At 47.8% G+C, this 24,013-nt stretch overlaps 1 protein-coding gene across 3 annotated transcripts in view; it reads right to left on the reverse strand.

The window, feature by feature from the left end:
• Nucleotides 1-24,013, reverse strand: part of LOC135192868 (polycomb group RING finger protein 3-like) — a 669,299-nt gene that overhangs the window by 124,098 nt on the left and 521,188 nt on the right. For all 3 annotated transcript variants that reach the window (XM_064176244.1, XM_064176243.1, XM_064176245.1), the window contains 3 exons: nt 13,329-13,425; nt 8,752-8,807; nt 5,711-5,821 (listed from right to left, as the gene is read on the reverse strand). In XM_064176244.1, coding sequence (XP_064032314.1) covers nt 5,711-5,821; nt 8,752-8,807; nt 13,329-13,425 — 264 coding nt within the window. The remainder of the gene's footprint in view (nt 1-5,710; nt 5,822-8,751; nt 8,808-13,328; nt 13,426-24,013) is intronic.

The raw sequence follows: 24,013 nt of genomic DNA on the forward strand, positions 1-24,013 counted from the left end.
GTTTGCTTTTTGGAATGCCCTTCTACCCAACCAACCTTGAGGGGTCTGGATCGGCCAATCTCTAACAGCCTTTTCCAGTCTTCGACTCTCCAGACTTCCGCACCTGATACCTTCCACTGATTCGCTTCCCACTGGCAAATCCACTCAGTGGCGCCTTTGAACGTGGAATAAGAATCAGTGTAAATAGTTGTTGCTCCATTCTCGGCTGCTAGCATGAGAGCATGCAACTCCCCTACCTGCGCACTGCCATCACCTTCTTCAGTGATGGTCCGGCCTGTAGCAATCTCCAAGGCAGCGGCTTTGTAGTGCCACTTCGCCCCCACCCTCCGAGAGGATGCATCTGTGAACCACACTCCCGATTTGTCGGAGTCTGCGGTCATCTCTAGGGCTACCTGAATAGGAGAAGGCTTATATGGCTGACCAAGCAGAGCTTTATCAGGATTTATGGGTTGCTGTAGTTTGGATACCTTTGTAGGTCCCTCTTTCAGCGGCATCAGCTGTGAAATTCCCTCTAAGTAGGCATACCACTTTCTAACAGTAGCCTTTTGGGCAATTCCTTCTGGTGGAGGAGATCCTTTAAGGATCGCTTTTAGCAGAGGAAATGGGCCTTGCACTACAACATCTTGTGTAGTACGAAGCTTTTCTGCTTCCTTAACAGCTCGAGTTAGGGAAAGAAGTCCCTTTTCCCAATCCGAGTACCGAATCTCGACCTCTTTGAATGCTGTTGAGGAAAACAAGAGAGCTCTACTAGGACCATTGGGTCCTCTCTGGAAAATTCCACAGTATGAGGCATTCGCGGAAAAACCCCATTCAGCCCTCAGGGCATCTTTTGGGTGTAAGGGCCCCAACTTCTGATATGCCTTTAGTTCATCCTTGAGAAACCTCAGGCTATCAGAATGTTCTGGAGTCCAATCCCAATGCTTGTTCTTCTTAAGCAAATCATACAGAGGACGGGCAATTACTGAGAAACCTGGAACATGTTTCCTCCAGTAACCCAGAGTACCCAACAATTGTTGTAACTCTTTCCTATTTTGGGGTATTTGGCCCTTTTCAATGCTCTGAAGAGTGTCGTCTGGCACAGACACTGCACCTGCTACCCACCATGATCCCAGGAATTTTACTTCTTGACTTGGACCCTGACACTTTTCCTTTGGAATGGTCAAACCCTGGCTAGTCAACAGCTCTCGGATATTCTCAGCCACTGCACCAACTTGCTCCTTGTCATTCCCTCCCACCAAGATATCATCAATGTAATGGTACATCTTAACATCCTTAGGAAGCTGAACAGTGTCAAGCAAAGCTGCAAGTGCATTGTGTGCAATGGTTGCGCTGTGTTTGTACCCTTGTGGAAGACTGTTGAATGTGTACTGAATACCTTGCCAGGTAAAAGCAAACTGTGGTTTGTCCTCTTCTCTCAATGGCACCATGAAGAACATGTCCTTCACGTCTAGAGTCGCCATCCAGGTGTGAGAGGCCGCTTGGATTGCTGTCACTGTGGATGAAAGACTAGGAACTGCTGCAGTAAGAGGAGGAGTGTTACTATTTAGCTTCCGGAAATCTACTGTCAATCTCCATCGGCCATTCTGTTTTCGGACTGGCCAAACAGGTGAATTGTAAGGAGAATGAGTTCTAGTGATAATCTGTCTCTTCTCAAGATCAGCTATCACTTCAGTGATACCTTGCTTAGCTGCAGCTGGCAATGGATACTGTGCAACACAAGTAATGTGTGACTTTGGCAATGGAGGAGCTGTTTGCAATAAGCGAACGCAAGCACGGACTAACTTTTGCCCCTTATTCCTCACCTCATAAGCACCAAAGCTCCACAATGTTCCGTCAGGAAGATGCCATCTTCTACCTGCTAGAACATCAAATCCAAGGATATTATGTTTGCACGAGCCCAATGCTAACTCTACCAGGGTACTTCTTTTCTCCCCAGGTAGCCACAGCTGTGCTTTGGCTAAATAGCATGTTTCAGGTTGTCCTGTAACACCTGTTATGTTTACCTTTCTCCGGGATGGCAAGATTTTCAGATGCTTTGCTAGTTGTGCATTTAGCACTGTAATTTGTGCACCTGTATCTATTAGGTATTTGACAGCAGCTCTAGTTGGTCCAGTAGGAATCATGACATAGGGTTCAGGTTTCTCAGACCATCGACATTCAGAAACAGAGCGATGAGTGTGGCCTGAATCATTCATCGCCACACCTAGTTTTTTGATTTGTTCTTATCTCCTCCCCGATCAGGAGAACCTGACTTGGTAGGAGACGTGTTTGCAGAGCCTTTCTTACGGTTCTGCTTCACCTTTCCGTCACCATTTCCTTTCAGATGTTCTAATATCCTTTTAATATCAGATATGGACTTACTCATAGCACTGAGCTCAGTCTTCACAGGATCACGCTCTGCCTGTTTCCTCTGAAACACATCACGAGGTTTCACTGCATATTTCTGCTCCTGCAGTGGGATTACACCTCTACCTTGAGAACTCGGTAACCACATTACTCCAGATTCAGAGGGACGATTAAGCTCAGGGCTCCCCCTGGGACTTGATCGTGGACTCGATCGTGGACTCTCATTAGGGTTACCAGATGTCCAGGCATGTCGCACTGTTTGGTGTTTTCCTCGTGATGCAGAGCTGCTCCTGCCTCCAGACTGCTTTTCCTTCTGAAAGACAGATCCTGGCACAGATAACGGATCATGATAACCCATTTGTCTCCCTAGAGTGGCTAGTTCTGTAAGCACTTCCCTCCACGTAGGATGATGGACTACACTTTGTGAACTTTGCCCTTGCTCAACATTCTGTTGTATTGCATCCTCAATTTGTCTCCTTATCCTAATGCCTTCAGCCTTTATGAAGGCAGGCATACCCCTTATCAGGGGTCCAAGCCTCTGTGGCTCTACTGGGGCATCCATTGCATGTGCATATAATCCCTTATGATTCACAGCTTGGATACAGGCAACCATAGTAAATGCTTCATTTAACTCGACAGGGGATCTGATCCAAAACTCTGTAGGATCACCCCTGTCTAAAGGTTCATAAACACTAGCCCAGTGAAAGATCCTAGCACTCAACGCAAGGTCTCCCTCAGGTCCATCCCCAAGAAATACCTCAGGTCCCCAGTTAGTTCTCCCCACCTCTTCACGAGATAAGACAATCCTTTCCGCCCCCCTTTGCACCACGCGATACACATACTCAATTATAGGTTCATTAGGCATGCGGGAATAAGTTTCCCTAAGATCATCTATCTGTGTTGCTGTGTACGATTTGATTTTCGTGGTTGTTGTTTTGCCTCCTTTCGGTCCTTGCGTAGTTTCAGACGCAAAGAGAGGATTCACGGAGTAGGTTGCCAGTTTGCTGTGCACCTCTTCCACTTCCGTGTCGCTGTCAATAGACGTAGCTGCAGTCTGCGACGCGGCGTGGCGCCGCGCAGGCGTGCTGCTCAGCGCTGGCTGCTCGGGGAGTGGCGGCTGGGAAGATGGCGGTTGTTGTGGAGATGGTTGGGAAGATGGCGGCTGCGGCGGCGCTGCCGGTGGTTGGGCCCGAGACGGCATCGGAACCTGCTGGGAAGCTGGAACGGACTGAGATTGAGGATACGGTTGTGCCGGGGAAAGCGGCATTGTAGCCGTTGCCTGCGGCACTTGTGGTTGCGACGGCATTGGTCGCGACGAAGGCAAAGCAGCAGTTGGCTGGACCGGCGTCGTCGAGGTAGGCTGTCTGGGCACCTCCCGAGGACACGGTGTCGAGCCGAATGGCTTGAGCGGCAACAGGGACAGTTCTGCCGCTGGTTGGGGATTCAGTGGCAAAGGAAGATGCCTTGCCGGCGACATTTTAAGCAAGTCGGGCTCGCGGGAAGGCGTACCGGCGCGAGAGACTTTAGGCGGAGAGCGCAAGAGTTGCGACTCCTGGGTCTGAGAGGGGGTAGTTACCGAATCTCGATGAGCCCCCGGCTCTTTCCGACGAACCACGGGCTGCAGTGACTTTTCAGGATGTATCGGGGTAAAAGCTGGCAAGCCTAAGTAACCAGTTGACTCCCGGGTTCGGGTCAAGGGCTGAGGAGTTTCTGTCCGAGACCCGATACGCGACTGCGGCTGCGGTGTGTCCGCGCGGGAGCTAACGGCCGATTGCATCTGCGGGGTACTTCCCCGCGAACTGCTTCTGGACCGCGACATTCGGCTAAGCACTTTGTCTAACTTTTCCTCCACAACTCTCATCCTGTCTTCAGCCACAGCGGGCTCTGCGCGAAAACTCAAGCTTTGCCTGATAGCGTCTTTCAACATTGCCTCTCTCTCGCTCTGCAGCGACTTGATTTCTTGCTGCACCTTCAGCAATTGTACTTCTTGCCGGGCATTCTCTGCGTTCAGCTTTTTAACCTCTGACTTCCAAGCCTCAACCTCAACTTGAGACCTGAACACACCAACACCCAGATCAAAAAAGCTTTCTTTGTCAACTCCCTCGACATCTTTAAAAGCTTCGTAGAGAGACACGATTATATTAGCTGATCTAACATTTATCTGCTCTAAAGGCTCATTCGCCGTTGCCGTCACAGCTTTCCTTAGATTTGCCGATTCGAAAGCGGAAGCAAACCTGGCATACAGGGCGTCTGCGATATCTGGCAGTCTGGCATCTCCTGCTGCGGGAGAACTCCTTCCGAACTGAGCCATTTTTAAACTCGGCTGTTACTTCAGTTTCTCAATCCCACCTCTGACACCAATTCTGTCGTGGAACGCAGTTTCGCGGCAGAGTTTATGGGGAAAATACGTGAGGCATTGACTATTTTATCAGTGATTTATTGCAAAAATGCGAATTCCCTCTTCCCGAAACTACACCACCCTTGTGAATTCTTTCGATCGAGGTCAAAGTAACATTTCCGAAAATGGCAAATTAAAGAGTCTATGATGTTTAAAGAGAGTTCTTTGAGTCTCTGGTTTGAGTTAATAGTTCGTCAGCTACTCACAGTCTGTAGCTTGGTAGGGAGTCCCTTTCTCCCGGTGAGGGTCCAGGCATGTGCAGTCTTCCTGCCTCTGCGGCTCGGCGTGTCCGCCCGAGGCGAGGCTAGATCGGCAAGCAGTTTGTTGTTGTTAGAAGTTCGAGGAAGGACAGGAGCGAGGGTGAGGTCCAGAAGGACGGCAAAAACCAGAAAGGCTGGAAAAACCCAGAAGGCAAGGGCAAGGGCGCACCCCGATCCTGGCCTGTCCACCATTTTTATAATGTTCAAATAGGACTTGCCCACCAGTTCGGACCACTTTTACGTTGTTCACATACATTGGTAGAAAACAGTAAGCAACTTATACAATTGGATAACATTACCTTAAACAATATAAAGACCACTCCTCAAGCCAGCCCACCTGCAGGTGTTGGGCAGGCTTGAGAAAGTCGTTTCTACTAACCAAAACAATACCCTGTTGTCTGGAAAGCAAGGCCGAGTGAAAGGGAAACATGGCCAGTGTTTACCTTTCACTTACCCTAGGGAGAAATCTTCCCATGGGACTGAAAGATTGTTTTGGTTTTTTCGATGCTCCTGGCTTTTAATGTGAGGCATTAGAAACTACACAATATAGCAAAAGCTGAGAGAGCTTTTGCTACTCTCCATGACAGGAAGTGCCTCCCATAATAAGCGAAGACAAGATTCCTGACCATCTGAGGAACCTGAGGATATACAAGTCCATGGCAATCTGTGCCCCACCACAAGACAGAAAAAACATAAGACCATTTACCATTGTGATGTGAATCGAGATGTTGCTTTGCAGAGCATGTCTCCCCTTTGATGTCCCCTGGTACTTCCATACCCAGTTTGTGATAGAATTCCCTCTGCTTTTTCATTTCCGCTGTTTAAAATTGTAAATATTAGTTATGCAATAATATTCTAGCACAATATTTATCAAGGTATTCAAAAAACCCTCATCTGATCTGATCTGTAAAGGAAGCTTGTCAGACAGGAACTGGTATTAGCACTTTTTTGCTACTTCTCTACTCTTGCTGCCATAATCAAGTTACCTAAGGTCTTATTCTTGAGAGGCAGAATACTACCAAGTAATTTCTAGAGCTATTATTGCACCATTCTGTAATTACATATAAAATAGATTTTAAGTGCTATGCCATATTTTGTGCAACTCTCCCTTCAATATTTTTGTCCAAATATTTGTTTTGAATTTTTATCCATATTTCTGATTTTCAATATCCTAGTAACAATTTAAAAATAATCTCTTTACCTAAACTTGCTTATAAATGTCCAATAATGTTCTCACCTGACAACTTAGTTGGATTCAAATATTCTACTTGAAAATAGTAGCGCACCACTGACAAATACTACTTCTGAACAATTACTATAAAACATTCTTTTAGTTCAACAGATTAATAATCAAAGAGTATAAGAACACAAATGCAAAGGTATCTGCTAGCAAAGGATTTAAGTACATCTTCGGAGAAAAAAAAGTGCACAGGAACTAAAAGTTATACTACATTATTATTTGTTGTGGAAGGCCAAAACAGGCCTGATATGTGTCCTGGCATGACATTCTAGTTTGAAGCAGGCTAGAATGTTTTGGTGAGAAGAACTAGATTACAGGCTGTGGAAAGAAAACAATGGTGATGTCTACTTCGCTCAGTCTTCCTGAGGAGTATAGGAAAAAGAAATAAAAACATTAGATAACACACACTCGGAATTCAGTCTCGCTCGGGCTGCTGGCTGAACTACATCTTCCTCTCTAACCTCACCCTCCATTTTGGGCTAACCCACTTTGCTTCTTAACCTCTGGCTGAACCTCTGTTCTTCCTTGGGACTATGGTAAGGTTGAGAGGGGTAGGGGGAAGGTGACCCGCACAGTTAACCAGGGAAATGCTGGACAAACACAAGTGGAAGAAGAGAGTCTATAGATCATGGAAGGAGGGGCTGGCCACTTGGGAGGAATTGAAGACTGTTGTCAGAGGATGCAGGGAGACAGCTAGGAAAGCTAAGACCTCCTTGGAATTAAACCTTACAAGAGTGGTCAAGGTCAACAGAAAGAGCTTCTTCAAATACATTGCAGACAAAACTAACACTAGAGGCAATGTAGGCCCACTGCTGAATGAGGTGAGTGCCCTGGGGTGACAGAGGATACAAAGAAGGCAGAATTACTGAATGCCTTCTTTGTCTATACTGCTGGAGACTGTCCTCAGGAGCCCCAGACCCCAGAGGCTCCAGAGCATGTCAGAATAAAGGAAGAGTTTGCCTTGGTTGATGAGGACTGGGTTAGGGATCAATTAAGCAATGTGGACAGCCATAAATCCATGGGTTCTGATGGGATGCACCTGCAGGTGCTCAGGGAGCTGGCAGAAGTCATTGCTAGGCCACTCTCTATCATCTTTGATAAACCAAGGGTGTGCTAGTTTGAAGCAGGCTAGAATGTGTTGGTTCCTATCAGGAATGATAACATGGCAGGATGCCCAGGAGTACAGGGAAATAATCAAGCTCAAGATGTTCCCTCAACTAATAACAGTAACTCAGCCAGTTCAAATCCCCGGGCAGCAGACAAAAAAGACCCTACCTCTAAAGCAGATCTGAATTCACAGTGCTCAGGCCAGACCCCCAGTAATTCAAACCCGCCAGCGGACTCATCAAAGTCTGTCTCCGCGCAGGCCATCTTGGCACCAGCCAAAGCCCCAGCTAAGATACGACATTTGACAAAGAGTGATTCAAAAGAGGACTTAAGAGAGGGGCGGGGAACACCCAAACCATCACACATGATCTCCTGCTCTCCCTCCCCCTTTGCTGGAGTGGGGAGCAATATGGAAAGAGGACAAAAGACTTGGAGCCACTGAGTCTGCTCCTGTTGTAAACATGCTACATATACTTGCCTCTGTGTTTTCCCTAATATGGCTAAAGTGAGCTCTTGGCTTCACCTAATATGGTTAGTTTTGGCAAAATGCCATTTTGATTGACTAATCTCTGTGGCCAAATGGAGCCATCAGGACTCAGGCAATTGATAAATATATGGCCGGAAGTTATAAACAACTTGCCTTTGTCATGCCATGCCTTGGGGACGGGGAAGCCTTGCTGCTTCAAACCAGCCTTCCTGCATAACAAGAAGTTTTGATGCTTCAAGATTGTCTACTTGGAAATTTTGCCATGCCTCAGTTTACCAGAGAGAGGTATTAAGTGCCTTCACACCATAGGCAAGAGTCGTTGCCAAAAGGTGCCCAAAACTGACCAGCCTCAGCATGAACTGAAAGCAATAAACTGCTCCTAGCAGGAGAGCCTGCTTATAGAGATCTCACTACAGCCTGTGTGGTGAGAGAGAGCAGGTTACTGCCACACCGCAAGACACTATGCTTGCCTGCACGCCTGCAACCCCCTGTGAGAAGTGCTATTTAGGTTTACACTATGTTGTTTTTCCTTGAAAAAACACCAGGATTTTAATTTCAGAGATTTTTTTCAGCAATATTGCTGGTAAGTGTCTAAAATTTTAAAAAGCACTGAAGTACAGAGGAGATGTAGTACTAGAATTGTAACAAATGAAGATGGTATTATTCATCCCCTCATAAATGTATTCATAGAATCATAGAATCAATCAGGTTGGAAGAGACCTCCAAGATCATCCAGTCCAACCTATCACCCAGCCCTGTCCAATCAACTAGACCATGGCACTAAGTGCCTCATCCAGGCTTTTTTTGAACACCTCCAGGGATGGCGACGCCTCACTTCCTGCTTTCATTAATGCAAAGGAACTATGTATAAATCTAGCATTCAGTAAACATAGGTCATACCAGAAAAACTTACCTTCTTGGAGGCCTGGCACAAGCTTGTAAACAATATCTTGCATTGTTCTATCATGTCTAGCAGGGAAATAAAAGAAAATTTGAAGGCTCAAATTAGTCATCTTGATTCAAAATATTTTTCTTAAAGAGATTCATTATTAAACTGGCTCTACAAACCTCTACAGTATTGTAAAAAATAAAAATATTTATCTTGAATTGCTGAAATATCAAATATGAGATAATTGTAACAAAAAAAGAATGCAGATAAGGTTCAGGCTATGACAAGAACTGACAAAAGTTTAACAGAAATACTACGAAGGATGCTAGAAAGGATGGTCTTTATCCTGTGAGAGATGCCATATGTCTTCATGTATATTAGCAACAACTCAAAATTGATCGACAATTTTGAAGAAAACTTAAAAAATTTATTTTCTGTTTCTAAACAATAGACACTTTTCTGTTTCTAGAACTAGACTATTTCTTACCCCTTTTAATTAATCTCTTGTGTTTACTTAAACATATAGAGCTTTTGTAAAACATGAGGAAAAAACCTATCAGGGAAAAAAAAAGAGAACAAAGAAGAAAACAAAGGAAAGAAAAATTACATTTGCTCTGTGCAGATTTGAGGCCAATTGGAATATTCTAATGAGAGAAATGAGATCATTGGTTGTAAAAAGAAAATAATGATAAAGTCTATATCATTCATTTGTTTGCTGAAAGGTATAAAAAGTCATAGTATAAACAATTTGTCTCTCTTTGCTCTGGGATGCTTCTTCCTTTCATTTCTCCTTTGCTCTGCTCTAATGTCTTCCACTAACAGATAACAAGTAAGCTTTGCTGGTTGTTTTGTTTTCTGTCTGGGAAAGAGAGGGGGGGAGAGAGAGTGGCTTTGAGTCCCTTCTGGGCAGTTTCTTTGTCTAGGAGGGAGTTTGGATTTCTGTATTATTTCTAAATTCTATATAATTGTAAATACTTGTAAATATATAGTGTATATATATGCTTGCAAATTTTACTTTGCTGTAAATATAGCTTCATCTCACTTCCAAACCATCTGAGCTGGTCTGGTAAATTTCAATTGTGTGTGTGTGGAAATTTCTCAACCCACCACATGCTCTTATAATCCAGAATTTTACCCAAGAGCAACATCATGTATCTCAGAATCCCATCTAGCTAAAAAGGGCAAAACAAACAAACAAAAAAGTCAGAGTGATATAGCACATAAGAAGACAAATGATGAGGAAGCAAGACTGGTTTATATTCTAAACACTGATGCTTTCAACCACAGTTTAACTACAGTATGCCATTTCCTTGATTACTCTAAAAGAGGTCGTTGCCTGAAAGAACCAGAACATTACCCTGACTTCTGAACTATAAATATAATCCAGTACAATCTAAAACATCAGTCTCAGCTGCTACCAGGGCGTTAAGCAAACTCCAGATTTGACTTTCAGGTTAAGATTTTTAAATGTCATTTACATATTGCAGGAACATCTCCAAAAACATTTTGGTCTTATTATTTTAGTCACCGTCATGAAAGCAGAGGTGAGAATTTAACAGCATTCTTAATGGTGAAACACAAGATGTGTTTGGTTTACTTAGTCCCCAGATGAATGGGGATAAATTAGATCACAGATTCTTGTAACTAAAGCATAATATGAAATTCCTCCTTATTAATTTGTTATTGACAAAACCACAGACTTTCCAAAACAAGTTGGACAAAGTCTATATGTTTTGATCTTTAAGGGGCAGTATTTTGTAACTAACTCAGGAAAATACTTTTCTAGGAGGCCATTTAAAACAGGCTTCTGAACCAATACATGAATGTACTCCTGTAGCTTTACAGATGATGAACGTGTTGTCCTAAATGCTTACCGGTATGGATTTGTCATGACTGTTTTGTCATATTTTAAAAATGCACTCTAGTATAATCTCTACATCATTCTCAAAAGATAGAAGAAAAACCTATCTTATTTCTGGATTCTGAAGGGGACTCAGTTTTGAGCTATTCAGTGAACTCTGAAAATGGAGAAAGAATCAAATTTGTTTTCTATAGTCACTTCTTCAAAAGCTGCACTAGAACTGAGATGTGCACATCTGAAGCATTGCAACAAATATAAAGAAACTGCATGCAGGTAGAAAAGCTGGACTCCAAGCTGGTGACACATTGGTGTCCTGGAGTCCTGTACCCCTAAATTCCTCTCCTGCCCGGACTTCGGGGGGAAAGGGGAAAAGCCGCCTGGTTTCCCCCCCCCCCCTCGCCTGCCCTGCAGCCGTGAAGGGGGCGGGGACTGCCCCGTGAGTTCCCGCGCTGGAGCCAGGCTGGGATTGGCCGTGCGCTTTCACGCCTAAGGTGTGGTAACTCTGCCCTTTGTCTAGAGAAGGTTATAAATATTGGGGGTCTTCCCGCCTTTGGGGTTCCCACTTTGGATTTTGCCTGTGCCTGGACGCATGTCTCTGCCTGAGTTCGTTCACTCCCTTGTGCCTGGACTGCAGAGAGACTAAGGACTTGCTTTGCTGTTAGGCACACCTTTGTCTGCCTAACGACCCTTAACGACCCTTAACGACTCCTGCAGCCGCTGGAGGAGGAAGACAGACCGCACGAGCCAGCCTGAGTGAGTTATTTGGCTTAGCTTAATTTAGTAAGAAACCGCTATTAATTAATAGCTGAGTCCTTTTCCAAAATTCTGACTTCAAATATATAGTCAGATTATTGATGGTATCCCTGTAGATTAATTCTCATGCAACTCAACCTGTTTATCAAACGAAATTAATCTTTGTATATATAGTTGTGGGGGCGGGTTTTGTAAAAATAAAAAATATCTATTTTTGATAAATTTTCGACTCGGCCACGAATTAATCCTGCTCTCTGCAACAATTGGTTTGAAGGGTGGACCACAAGATGGATAAAGAACTGGCTTGATGGCCGCACCCAGAGAGTGGCTGTCAATGGGTCCATGTCCAAGTGAAGGCCAGTGGCAAGTGGAGTCCCTCAGGGATCAGTCCTGAGACCAGTCTTGTTCAACATCTTTGTGGGTGCCATGGACAGAGGCATTGAGTGCACCCTCAGCAAGTTTCCTGATGACACCAAGCTGTGTGGTGCTGCAGACATGCTGGAGGGAAGGGATCCACCCATAGGGACTTTGACAGGCTGGAGAGGTGGGCACAAGCCAACCTCACGAGGTTCAACAAGATCAAGTGGAAAGTCCTACATCTGGGTCGGGGCAATCCCAAGCACAAACGCAGGATGGGCAGTGACTGGCTGTAGAGCAGCCCTGAGGAGAGGGACCTGGGGGTGCTGGTGGACGAGAAGCTCAACATGAGCCAGCAGTGTGCACTTGCAGCCCGGAGGGCCAACCAGATCTTGGGCTGTATCAGGAGAAGTGTGGCCAGCAGGTCGAGGGAGGTGATTCTCCCTCTCTACTCAGCATTGGTGAGACCCTTCCTGGAGTACTGCATCTAGTTCTGGAGCCCCCATTCCAAGAAGGATGTGGATGTGCTGGAGCGTGTCCAGAGAAGGGCCACAAGAATGATCAGAGGGCTGGAGCACCTCTCCTATGGGGATGGACTGAAAGAGTTGGGGCTGTTCAGTCTGGAGAAGAGGAGAAACTGAGATGACATTCTTGTGGCCTTTCAGTATCTGAAGGGGGCCTACAAAAAAGCTGGGGAGGGACTTTTTAGGCTATCAGGTAGTGACAGGACTAGGGGGAATGGAGCGAAGCTGGAGGTGGGGAGAAAGTTCTTCACCATGAGAGTGGTGAGACCCTGGAATGGGTTGCCGAGGGAGGTGTTTGAGGCTCCATCCCTGGAGGTGTTTAAGGCCAGGCTGGATGAGGCTCTGGCCAGGCTGATCTAGGGTAGGGTGTCCCTGCCCATGGCAGAGGGGGTTGGAACTAGATGATCCTTGCAGTCCCTTCCAACCCTGACTTAAGCTATGATTCTAAAAGAGTCTGCACAACATTGTGAACACACTGTCTCAATATATTTCTGTCAATGAAAGTTGCTATGGCACAAATCTCTAGTATGGATCTAGCCAATTCAGGTGATATAATAATTTGACTGATATTTTTGAAATTAAAAAAATAAAACTGTTGAAGAAAAATAAAGGTAATGTATAAATAAACAGAAAATACACTGAAAAGGAAGGAAATTATGATACAATACCCTGTTCATTTTAGGTCACACAGTAAAAGAGCCCTATATGGAAATGGAAATAAGCAAGCACATATCTTTCAGAGACTGTTTCATTTAAGATATTGAAGCTACTACTCTAACTTTTCTCCTACCAACATTTTCATCTGCACCTATGAATTAAACAGTTATTTGAAAGGTTAAATCAACAATAATGTTGTGTATTTGCAAAGTCTGTTGTGTCTGTTGTTTGATTCAAAAGAAAAGGATTTGCGTCAAAAGAATTTCATATGCACAGCAGAATTTAATAACAACCTTTTATTATAAATCTTCTATCTTCTAATAAATCTGCTTTTTATATATTGAAAATATTGATAAGTAATTAAAAATTGTAGTGAGAGATCATACTGTATTTGAGAGGTTTCAACAGCCCAGAGAATAGTTGTGCTTTTCCTTTCATATCACACTTACCCGATATACTGTAATGGATGGCTCTGGTGTATAACAATCCGACATGTTGGACAGGTGTTGTTTTCCTCCAAATACTTAACCAAGCAGCTTCTACAGACTAATAACAAGAACATTAACAATTAAAAAGAAATTTTAAAAGATGTAGTTTGAAGAAAGGTAAGAGGGATATCTGAGTGGACTTCTGACACCCTTGGACTGGAAGGTGACAGGTCTTGTGAGAGGAACAGGCAAGAGTTCAGCAGTGGTGGTGGTCCCTGTGACCAATTCAAACCCTAGGAAGTGACATATAACTAGCCCCTAGGGAGCACTAGTGACCAAGAATGTGGCATTAATTGGGAGTGGTATGGGCAGTTCTCAGGAAAAGGACAGCACACTCTGTCAGTTCTTGGGCTGCAACCTACTTGGCTCATCAACAAGGTTAGGCTGCAGCCCTGACAACCACCCAACTCCACTCCTTACTGGACCAGGAGGGGAACATTATAACTGATGATGAAGAAAAGGCTGAGGTCCTGAATGCCTTCTTCGCCTCAGTTTTCAACAGTAAGGAGGGAGGAGTTCAAGACAAGTGGACTCTTGAACTGGGGGATGGGGTCAGGGAGTGGTGTGTTCCCCTGGAAATTCATGAGGAATTAGTTCAGGACCTGCTGAGCCATCTGGACACCCACAAGTCCATGGGACCAGATGGGATCCATCCCAGGGTTCTGAGAGAGCTGGCAGCTGAGATGGCCAAGCTGCTCTCCATCATTTTCCAGCAGTCCTGGCTCACCGGAGAGGTCCCAGGAGACTGGAAACTGGCCAACGTGATCCCCATCCACAAGAAGGGTGGGATGGAGGAACCTGGGAACTATAGACCTGTCAGCCTGACCTCAGTGCCAGGGAAACTGATGGAGCAGGTTATCCTGGGGGTAATAACAGTGCACCTGAGGGATGGCCAAGGGCTCAGGTCCAGCCAACATGAGTTTAGGAAGGGCAGATCCTGCCTCTCCAACCTGATCTCCTTCTATGATCAGGTGACCCGCTTGGTGGATGTGGGGAGGCCTGTGGATGTGGTCTATCTGGACTTCAGCAAGGCCTTTGACACTGTCCCCCACAGCAAACTGCTGGCTAAGCTGTCAGCCCATGGCTTGGATGGCAACACTCTGTGATGGGTTAGGAACTGGCTAGAGGGCCGAGCCCAGAGAGTGGTGGTGAATGGTGCTACATCCAGCTATCGGTGTCCCTCAGGGATCAGTGCTGGGCCCCATCCTCTTTAACATCTTCATTGATGATCTGGATGAGGGCATTGAGTCAGTCATTAGCAAGTTTGCAGATGACACTAAGCTGGGGGCAGATGTGGCTGGTTTGGAGGGCAGAAGGGCTCTGCAGTGGGACCTTGACCACCTGGATAGATGGGCAGAGTCCAATGGGATGGCGTTCAATAGCTCGAAGTGCTGGGTGCTGCACTTTGGCCACAACAACCCCATGCAGAGATACAGGCTGGGGTCGGAGTGGCTGGAGAGCAGTCAAACAGAAAGGGATCTGGGGGTGCTGATTGATACCCGCCTGACCAAGAGAGCCAGTGGCATCCTGGCCTGCATCAGGAATGGTGTGGTCAGCAGGAGCAGGGAGGTCATTCTGCCCCTGTACTCTGCACTGGTTAGACCTCACCTTGAGTACTGTGTTCAGTTCTGGGCCCCCCAGTTTAGTAAGGACATTGAGATGCTTGAGCGTGTCCAGAGAAGGGCAATGAGGCTGGTGAGAGGCCTTGAGCACAGGCCCTACGAGGAGAGACTGAGGGAGCTGGGATTGTTTAGCCTGGAGAAGAGGAGGCTCAGTTTACAACTACCTGAAGGGTGGTTGTGGCCAGGGGGAGGTTGCTCTCTTCTCTCAGGTGGCCAGCACCAGAATGAGAGGACACAGCCTCAAGCTACGTCAGGGGAAATTTAGGCTCGAGGTGAGGAGAAAGTTCTTCACTGAGAGAGTCATTGGATACTGGAATGGGCTGCCTGGGGAGGTGGTGGAGTCGCCGTCCCTGGGGCTGTTCAAGGCAAGATTGGACATGACACTTGGTGCCATGGTCTAGCCTTGAGAATTGTGGTAAAGGGTTGGACTTGATGATCTATGAGTTCTCTTCCAACCTTGTTGATACTGTGATACTGTGAACTAAATGGTAGCTGTGCAAGCTGTGCAAGCTTGAGCTCTCCAGGGAAATAGAATGCTGACATCTCCAGAAAGTGTTACCATTCTATAAGTAAATAAGTGGGCTGATATTTTTTGTAAGAACTATAAGAAAATTATATCTGAAAAGAAAGTTATGTCTGTCCTGTTTTTGCTGATTTGACAGAATCCTAGACCAGACATGGGCTGCAGGCCATTAGCAGTTTTAAGTCAGCCAGGGCATCTGACCTGAGTTGGCTTAGAGGTGTATTCTATACCATAAACCTCATGCTCAATATAAAGGGGGAAGTTTTAAAGGGTTGGGGAGGTTTGAAGGTTTTTTTGATTCTGCTCTTTGCCCTTTTCTGAGGTCAGCCTTCCTGCATATGTGGTTGCTGTACCTTTACTGAGCTAACTTTTGTCCTGGTTTAAGACAGCCCGCTCTCACAAGCCCCCAACACATAGATCAGGAGGGAAAGTAACAAAAAAAACCAACCCCAAACTCTGAGTTGAGACGAGGAGCATTTAATGAGATGACACAATGTACAATAACCTTAGCCTGTTTTGCAGAAAACCACAGCAAAAGCAAAAGCAGCAGCAGAAGTCAGCAATAAAATGACTCCCCCAAGCACACAGCAGCCCAGCAGAAAGGATCAACACCTGAAACCCAGAAACAGCAACTGGAACAGGAAGCCTCTCCTGTTAGAATCTGAGCTACAAGCCCCATAATACTTTGCTCCAGCCAGCACTTTCATTTTAAAGCTGGCATGACAGCAGCATGAGATTGAATATCAGCAGCAAATTTAACTCAACCCATGACATTCTCTACCCCTTATTCTATACCATCTGCATCATGCCCAGTAGCAATGAACACCAAACAATATACATCAATCACTGTCCATTCTCACTCAAAATGAGATTGCCTTGCAGCACACAACAGACTTCTTACTGCAGATCCTGTTCCAGTACAGTCCTGCAAAGGGTTGCCATCCAGAACCAGCAGGAAACAGTGATGCAGCCCTGAACATCCCTGCTGAGTTTGCAGCAGTGGCAGAAGTGGTGCTTAGCCTTGGTGCTAAGCAAAAGCAGCAAGATGAGTTGTGAAGGTACCGTCACAATACTGGACACCCCTCTGGCCAATGAGACAGTGGTGTAGAGGCACAATCGTAACCTAGTAGTGCCTGCCAGTGGCACTGACCCTGTAGTGGTTCCTTTTCCATTTCAGCCACCTGTTTCTTGTCCTCCACCAAATGCTCCTCCTCTTCAGCCATCCATTTGAGGCTTGATGAGGGGATGGAGAAGTAGGCCAAGGATAACTAAGCTTAAGAAGCAGGATGGGAGAGACATTAAATTAGAGAAGCAGAATGATGCTTTTCCTTTTTCCTCTGAATGGCTTTGTCTCTCAGCTGTCAGAATTCAGTGTACTTCTAAAAGTCCAGCTCAAGCTGGACTGTACAAATTACAGGAGGCACTGTGGAACCTACTGCCTGACCATGGTAAAAGCATTGAAATAGTGGCATAGCAAGCCCACCTCTGAACCTGCAGCCAGAATAACAGGGCTGTTTGATGACAACACTAGGGGTGGTGGATGACCTGGCATAAAAAGAGAGACAGGCATACAGAGCTCAGTTTGCTTTGATCCTCCCAAATTATGTGAGGGTGGAATCTATAACCACAGCAGGTGCTAATGATGGACCTCGAGAGTTGACTATATTGCAGGCTTGAATAAAGCCTACCTATTACTGGCAGCTTGGCGGACTGAAGAGATGGACCCCATCTATGACAGAGGGATCTTCACTCCTGCATGCTTTGGAAGATGAGAAGCCAAATGAAGCCACAGTTTATCCATTACCTGGAGGGGTGGAAGCAGTCACTGAACCTGATTGCTTCTGACTCGATTGTCCCAGAGGTGGAAACGTACACCACTTAGACTGGTCATGGACTGATCCAGATTGTACCGGAACAGAGTAGAACTCCAAGAGAATCTGAAGTGAGCAGTTGGGTGCACATTTGTCATTAGCAGTAGGACATCTGCATGTTATGCGGGAAGGCCTGGGTTTGATTCCCAGCTGATGCACGAACTGCAAAGCAATCTAATCTCACTTTGAGTGAGAATGGATAGGAATTGATCTGTGATGTCCATTGTTTGATACTGATTGCTACTTTGCTGTTTATCATAATGCAGATAGAGTTCCTGTTATTTGATGCAGAAGCTATTGGGAAAACTCTATTACTTTTTTCCCCCCCTTCTTTAGGTGGTTTCTGCTAACAGTCACAGTCATATCTATTGGGTGATGCAAAACTCACTACATACAGTGAAGTCCAGTGCAGTCCACAAAATAATTTAACTGAAAGAACTCAGAATGTTTGGATGTTACCCACCCCCCCCCTTATGAAATCACCCACACTAGACTCAGCCAAGCCAGAAGTTAAGGAAATGAAGCTATACTTACAGCTTAGAACAATAGAGAAGCAGATATTTAAATATCCACAGCTATATACAGAAATATACAAGTTAATGGTAATACAGAAACAGAACACCCCTCTTAGAAACCAGAGTCCCCAGGAATCACAGAATCAACCAGATTGGAAGAGACCTCAAAGATCATCCAGTCCAACCTATCACCCAGCCCTATCCAGTCAACAAGACCATGGCACTAAGTGCCTCATCAAGTCCTTTCTTGAAGACCTCCAGGGACGGTGCCTCCAGCACCTCCCTGGGCAGCCCATTCCAATGGGAAATCACTCTCTCTGTGAAGAACTTCCTCCTGACATACAACCTATACTTCCCCTGGCACAACTTGAGACTGTGTCCCCTTGTTCTATTGCTGGTTGCCTGGGAGAAGAGGCCACCCCCCACCTGGCTACAATGTCCCTTCAGGTAGTTGTAGACAGCAATGAGGTCACCACTGAGCCTTCTCTTCTCCAGGCTGCACACCCCCAGCTCCCTCAGCCTCTCCTCATAGGGTTTGTGTTCCAGGCCCTTCACCAGCTTTGTCACCCTTCTCTGGACACATTCCAGTATCTCAACATCTCTCTTGAATTGAGGAGCCCAGACCTGGACACAGTACTCAAGGTGTGGCCTGTCCAGTATTGTGTACAGAGGAAGTATAACCTCCCTTGTCCTACTGGGACAGTAGGTGGCCTGTAGGCAGTTGAAGGCCTGTAGGCAGTGGTGTTTCCCAGGGATCAGTACTGGGTCCAGTTTTGTTCAATGTCTTTATCAAGACAATGTCTTTATAAAGAACCTGGATGAGGGCATTGAGCGTGCCCTCAGCAAATTCACTGATGATACAAAACTGGGGGGGTGGCTGACAGGCCATCAGGCTGTGCTACCATCCAATGAGATCTGGACAGGCTGGAGTGCTGGATGAAGGCCAACCACATGAAGTCCAATAATGACAACTGCGGGGTCCTCCATCATCTGGGGAGGAATAACAACAGGCACCAGTACAGGCTGGGGGCTGCCCTGCTGGAAAGCAACTCTGTGGAGAAAGATCTAGGAGTCCTGGTGAACAGCAGATTCTGTGTGGGCCAGCAATGTGCCCTTGTGTGGGTGAATTTCTTGCTAGCAGAGGACATGAAATGAGCAACCCGTGCTGGGAAGTGTCCTTGAGTCCATCTTGGGAGTTAAGATACCAGGCGCTGGGTAGCACCCCCAACATGCAGTTGCAGGGGGTGGAGTGCCAGCTGCATGTGGGCAGTTAGCCAGCCCCAGAGGTTGACACTCAGATTGTTATGGTTAAGTCACCCTATCCATGCCTCACATGTAACCCTGTACCCTCCACATGTACCAATCTTAGTTGTGCACGCCTCTTGCAAGAAAGCATATAATTCACTGTACACGGAAATAAAGTTGGAGAATGACCATCTAATCATATTGATGAACAGAGTCATTTTACCCAGGTGCTCCACCGACAAATGGCGCCTGAACAGGGAAATAGGCATTCGGGTAAGACTGAAGCAGACCAGCGGGTAGGACTGGTAAGCTGGGGTCGGTAAGGGCCAACTAATCAGTGGACATTTTCATATCGAAAAGTAATTGTGGGAAGCTTTCTCCTGCAGCGAAGCATGAAATGTAAACATCAGACCCTGTGATGAGAGGTGTCCTTGGAGCCTTGAGGCTCCCAGGGGCCTGAGCTGGGAACCATTAGCAACCCACGCACAGCTGTCAGGGGGTGGAATCTGCCGGCCCCTGGGGCGGGCACAGCCCAGGGGGCTGACTCTGGCCAGCCCCCCTGGGTGGGAGCCTTAAGGTGTTTACTGTAAGCTAACCTATCTCTGCCTTACACTTAACCTGGAGCCAATCTGTACCTTCCACTTGTACCAATCTTAAGCTAAGTTAGTTGTCTACACCCCCTTTGGGGGCTATAAAGGTCGTTGCATCGCCCTAATAAATCGCACTGCTGCGCAGAAGCCACAGAGTCGACTCTCAGTGCCCCGATCTCTCGCCGCACCAGTCTCCGTCCTCCGACAGATGGCGCCCGAACACACCGATTGAACCTCTGGATAGCTACGCGACCAGGTACGAAAAACCCGCATCCCGGCCCCCCCCCACCAGGCCACGAAGAGCCCGCTAGGCCGCAACTCCGGGCCGGGCCCACCAGGCCGCCAAGAGCCCGCCAGCTCTGGGCCGGGCCCACCAGACCGCCAAGATCCCGCTAGGCCGCAACTCCGGGCCGGGCCCACCAGGCCGCAAAGAGCCCGCCAGCTCCGGCGCCCCCCCCCCCCGGCCGCGAAGGACATAGACGCTTCCACATAGAAGGAGCTGGTGGAAACGCAAGACATCGGACGCTACTATACCCTCTGCTGGGGAAACACGCCATTTTTTTTCTTTTCTTTCCTCTTTTTCTTTTTTTTCTTTTTCTCTTCCCCTTCGCTTAACCCGTTACTAACCACGGGGATTGGTGTCTGCTGATATGGGCGGCCTATAGAGATAGGCGCTTATTGAAGATTGAAACCGCTCATAGATATGGGGGTGCTTCAATAACGACAGCTGTGGCGACGGCCGCGTGACCATACATATGGGCGTTTTTCGGGGGCAGTAATCGCGCAGAGTCGGATCTCCCCCCGAGGAGCAGCTGTTGCCGGAAGGCAGGAACACACACTCATCCCCCCCCACCCCCCCCTTTTTTCACTTACGGAATCTTGCCGGGGAAACGCGCTGTTTTTCCTTTTTTTTATCCCATCCCTAACCGCGGGGGACAGTGTCTGCTGGTACGGGCGGCCTATAGAGATAGGCGCTTATTAAAGATTGGAACCGCTCATAGATATGGGGGTACTTTAATAACGGTAGCTGTCATGACGATGGGTGCGACCATACAGATGGGCACATTCTGGGGGCGGTGATCGTGCATAGTCAGGTCCCCCCCGGAGCAGCTGCCGCCGGAAAGCAGACCCCCCCCCGTCCCCTCTCCGCGCGCTCACGGAACCTTGCCGCTAACATGGAGCCTCCCAGCCGCCCCCCCCTTCTTCCGCGGCTTTTTCAAAGTATTGGTGACTCCCTCTGGGGAACTTGCGAACCGACCACACAAGCACTTTTGGATAAACAAGTAGCAATTTCTCTCCTCTTGAACTTTTTGGAAAAGCGAGGAGTTTCCATGTCGAAGAAAAAATTGACCTCCTTAGTGGCATATGGACTAGTAAGAGGACACTTTCAAACCTCGGACTCTCTTTTCGATGAATCCGAATGGCGCCGCTGTGGCAATACTTTTTTTGACCAGGCTATTGACGGTGACAAAACAGCCAAAAGCATGCAAAAGCAATGGCGTGATGTCACCAATTGCTTAAAGAAATACAGAATGGAACAGGCCCTTGCAGCTACGGCAGTGGCACGGCTTGCTGACGGCTTGGACACTCAGGGGGAGAGACCATTAGAGGCACTGGTTACGCCAGCTAGCTCCCTCTTTTCCGACCTGAAAATTTCCCCGGGTACCGTGGTGCCTTTGATGACCCTCCCCAGTGCGTCTACTGTTCCGATGCTGTCCGCAGCGCCCCAGCAGCTGGTGCCGCCAACTCCAGATGCTCCGATGCAGCCGGCAGCGCCCCAACAACCGGCGCCGCCAACCCCTGATGCTCCTGCTCAGCCTGCGGCGCCCCAACAGCCAGCGCTGCCGACTCAAGACATCCCGATGCAGCCTGCGGCACCCCAACAGCCAGCGCCGCCGACTCAGAACCCTCCGTTATACCCTACGCTGCCTCAACAGCCGGCGCCGCTTCCCCAAGACGTTCCCGACGTCCCTGCCATCCCAGTGCAACCACCAGCGCCCCTGCTGCCAGCGGGACCAATTCCCCAAAACGTCCCCACCATCCCTGCCGTTCCGGTGCAGCCGCCTGCCCCCCCCGCTCCCAGCGCCGCTGCCCTACAGTGGTCCGTTTTCCCCACTCCCGGCTTCCGCTACCGTCTCGCCACACTGCGGCGCAAACTCCTTGTGCTACATTCCGATCTGCCCCCCCAGCTGCAGCGGTCCCGAGGTGGGCTTCCGCCGCGGAAGCCGGTCCTTCCTCTCAAGCCCGGGAACCGCCGCCCGTGATTAACTCGGACGCTAGTGACTCCTCACAATCCGATGCCGACGACGCTATTGACAACGTTGCCGACGGCTTGCAGAAACTTAAAATAGTGCCTTCTGGCAATGCCCAGCCCTTGGCGGCACCACAAGCTACAGAGATCACGGGAAAGACTCTTCAGCTTACACCCGCCGGTCCACAGCATCGGTGGCGTGCCATTATTCGTGATGCCTTGTTACAAGGAGACTGGGAGGCAGCTGCTGCTCTGGAGGGTGCAGCGGCATTCCCAGTTGTGGCAGCACGGACTGCAGATGGACAGCCAGGAGCCACTCACATGGCTCTTGATTGGAAACTTCTTATGCAATTGAAAACAGCAGTATCTTCCCACGGCTTGCACTCACAACCGACTAAGCAATTGCTGAATTACATCTTCTCTGCCCATGTGCTATGCCCAGCAGATTGTGAGACTGTTGCGAGACTCATTTTAACACCATCCCAGTTCATGTTGTGGGAAAGGGCATGGCGTGATGAGTGCAGGAAGGTGGTGGAGCAGCCATGACAACTAGGCGACCCCTTACTTAATGTTCAAGCAGACATACTACTGGGAAAAGGGGCCTTCAGCTCGCTGGATGCCCAGATACATCATCCCTTTGAGTGGCATCATGCATCCATGACAACTGCCCGAGCAGCTTTTAATATGGTGCCTACAGAACCAAGAGCACCTAGCTATACCGCTGTTAAGCAAGGCTTAAGTGAGGACTACAGCCATTTCATCGATAGACTGGCAGCTGCAGTTGAAGCAGCCACTGAGTTAGATGCTGCAACCAGACAAGCCTTTTTTCGAACCCTAGCTTTTGAGAATGCTAATAATAAGACCAAGCAGCTGTTGTCCATTCTGCCTAGGGAGGCCTCAGTAGACGATATGTTGGAGCGAGTTGCTCAAATGCCTACAAACCAGCAGCAGACGTTTGTTGCAACCCAAATGGATCAGGTTCTGGATAAACACACACAGCTTGTAATGGCAGCACTGCAATCCGTGGACGCAGGGAATCATGGCCGTTGGACCAACAACCCACAGAACCCCTGCTTCCGCTGCGGCCTAACTGGACACTCACGTGACCATTGCCCACAGGCTGCGGTCTGGTGTGACCACTGCCAGGTTAACACTCATGCAACTGCAGCCTGTAAGCATTCGGGAAACTACCAGCGCAGCGCGACAGGCAGCCGCGCGAGGACACAAGTCGCTGCCCCAACAATGCTATCTGCCCAGCAACCTCCGGCAGCCTCGGGTAGGATCTTACAACAGCAGTGAGCGTCACCTTGATTGACAACCGCCCAGTCCCCATCGCCACCTCCATGAAAGGCCCATTAATGATAAATGGCAAACCCACTGGCGCATTACTCCTGGGAAGGTCCTCTGCAGGGCTAAAGGGACTGATGATCATTCCCGGGGTGATTGATGAAGACTACACCGGAATCATACAAATTGTTGCATACACTAACAGCCCACCTATCGTGGTGCCAGAAGGCAGTCGTATTGCTCAACTGGTGCCCCTGACCAACCTGCTACAGGACATGGCCCGGGGCCGTGCCTTGCCACAAAGAGGAGAACAAGGTTTTGGATCTATGGGTGGCTTAGCCATGCTGACCCTGTCCTTGACTCAACGACCATTTACATCATCTGTCATTAGTAATGGTCAGGACACAATAACCATGGACGTCCTCCTGGATACAGGTACTGATATGACCATCTTTTCCACACCTGCATGGCCCTCACACTGGCCAGCAAGCCCAGCCAAAGACGGTGTTGAAGGCATTGGTGGAGTATCTGAGACTCTGACAAGTTCACAGCGAATCAGTATAACCATAGATGGGAGGACAGGCCACGTCTTTGCAACCATCGTACCTCTCCCACGAGGCGTGAATGCGCTGATCGGTAGAGATGTCATGACACAGATGGGAGTCGTGATAACTACTCCGCAGGTAATTTTTCAGCAGCGGCCACTGGACGGCAGCCACCCATAATCAAACTTCAGTGGCTT

The sequence above is a fragment of the Pogoniulus pusillus genome, chromosome W (assembly GCF_015220805.1).
Source record: "Pogoniulus pusillus isolate bPogPus1 chromosome W, bPogPus1.pri, whole genome shotgun sequence".
Taxonomy (NCBI): Eukaryota; Metazoa; Chordata; class Aves; order Piciformes; family Lybiidae; genus Pogoniulus; species Pogoniulus pusillus.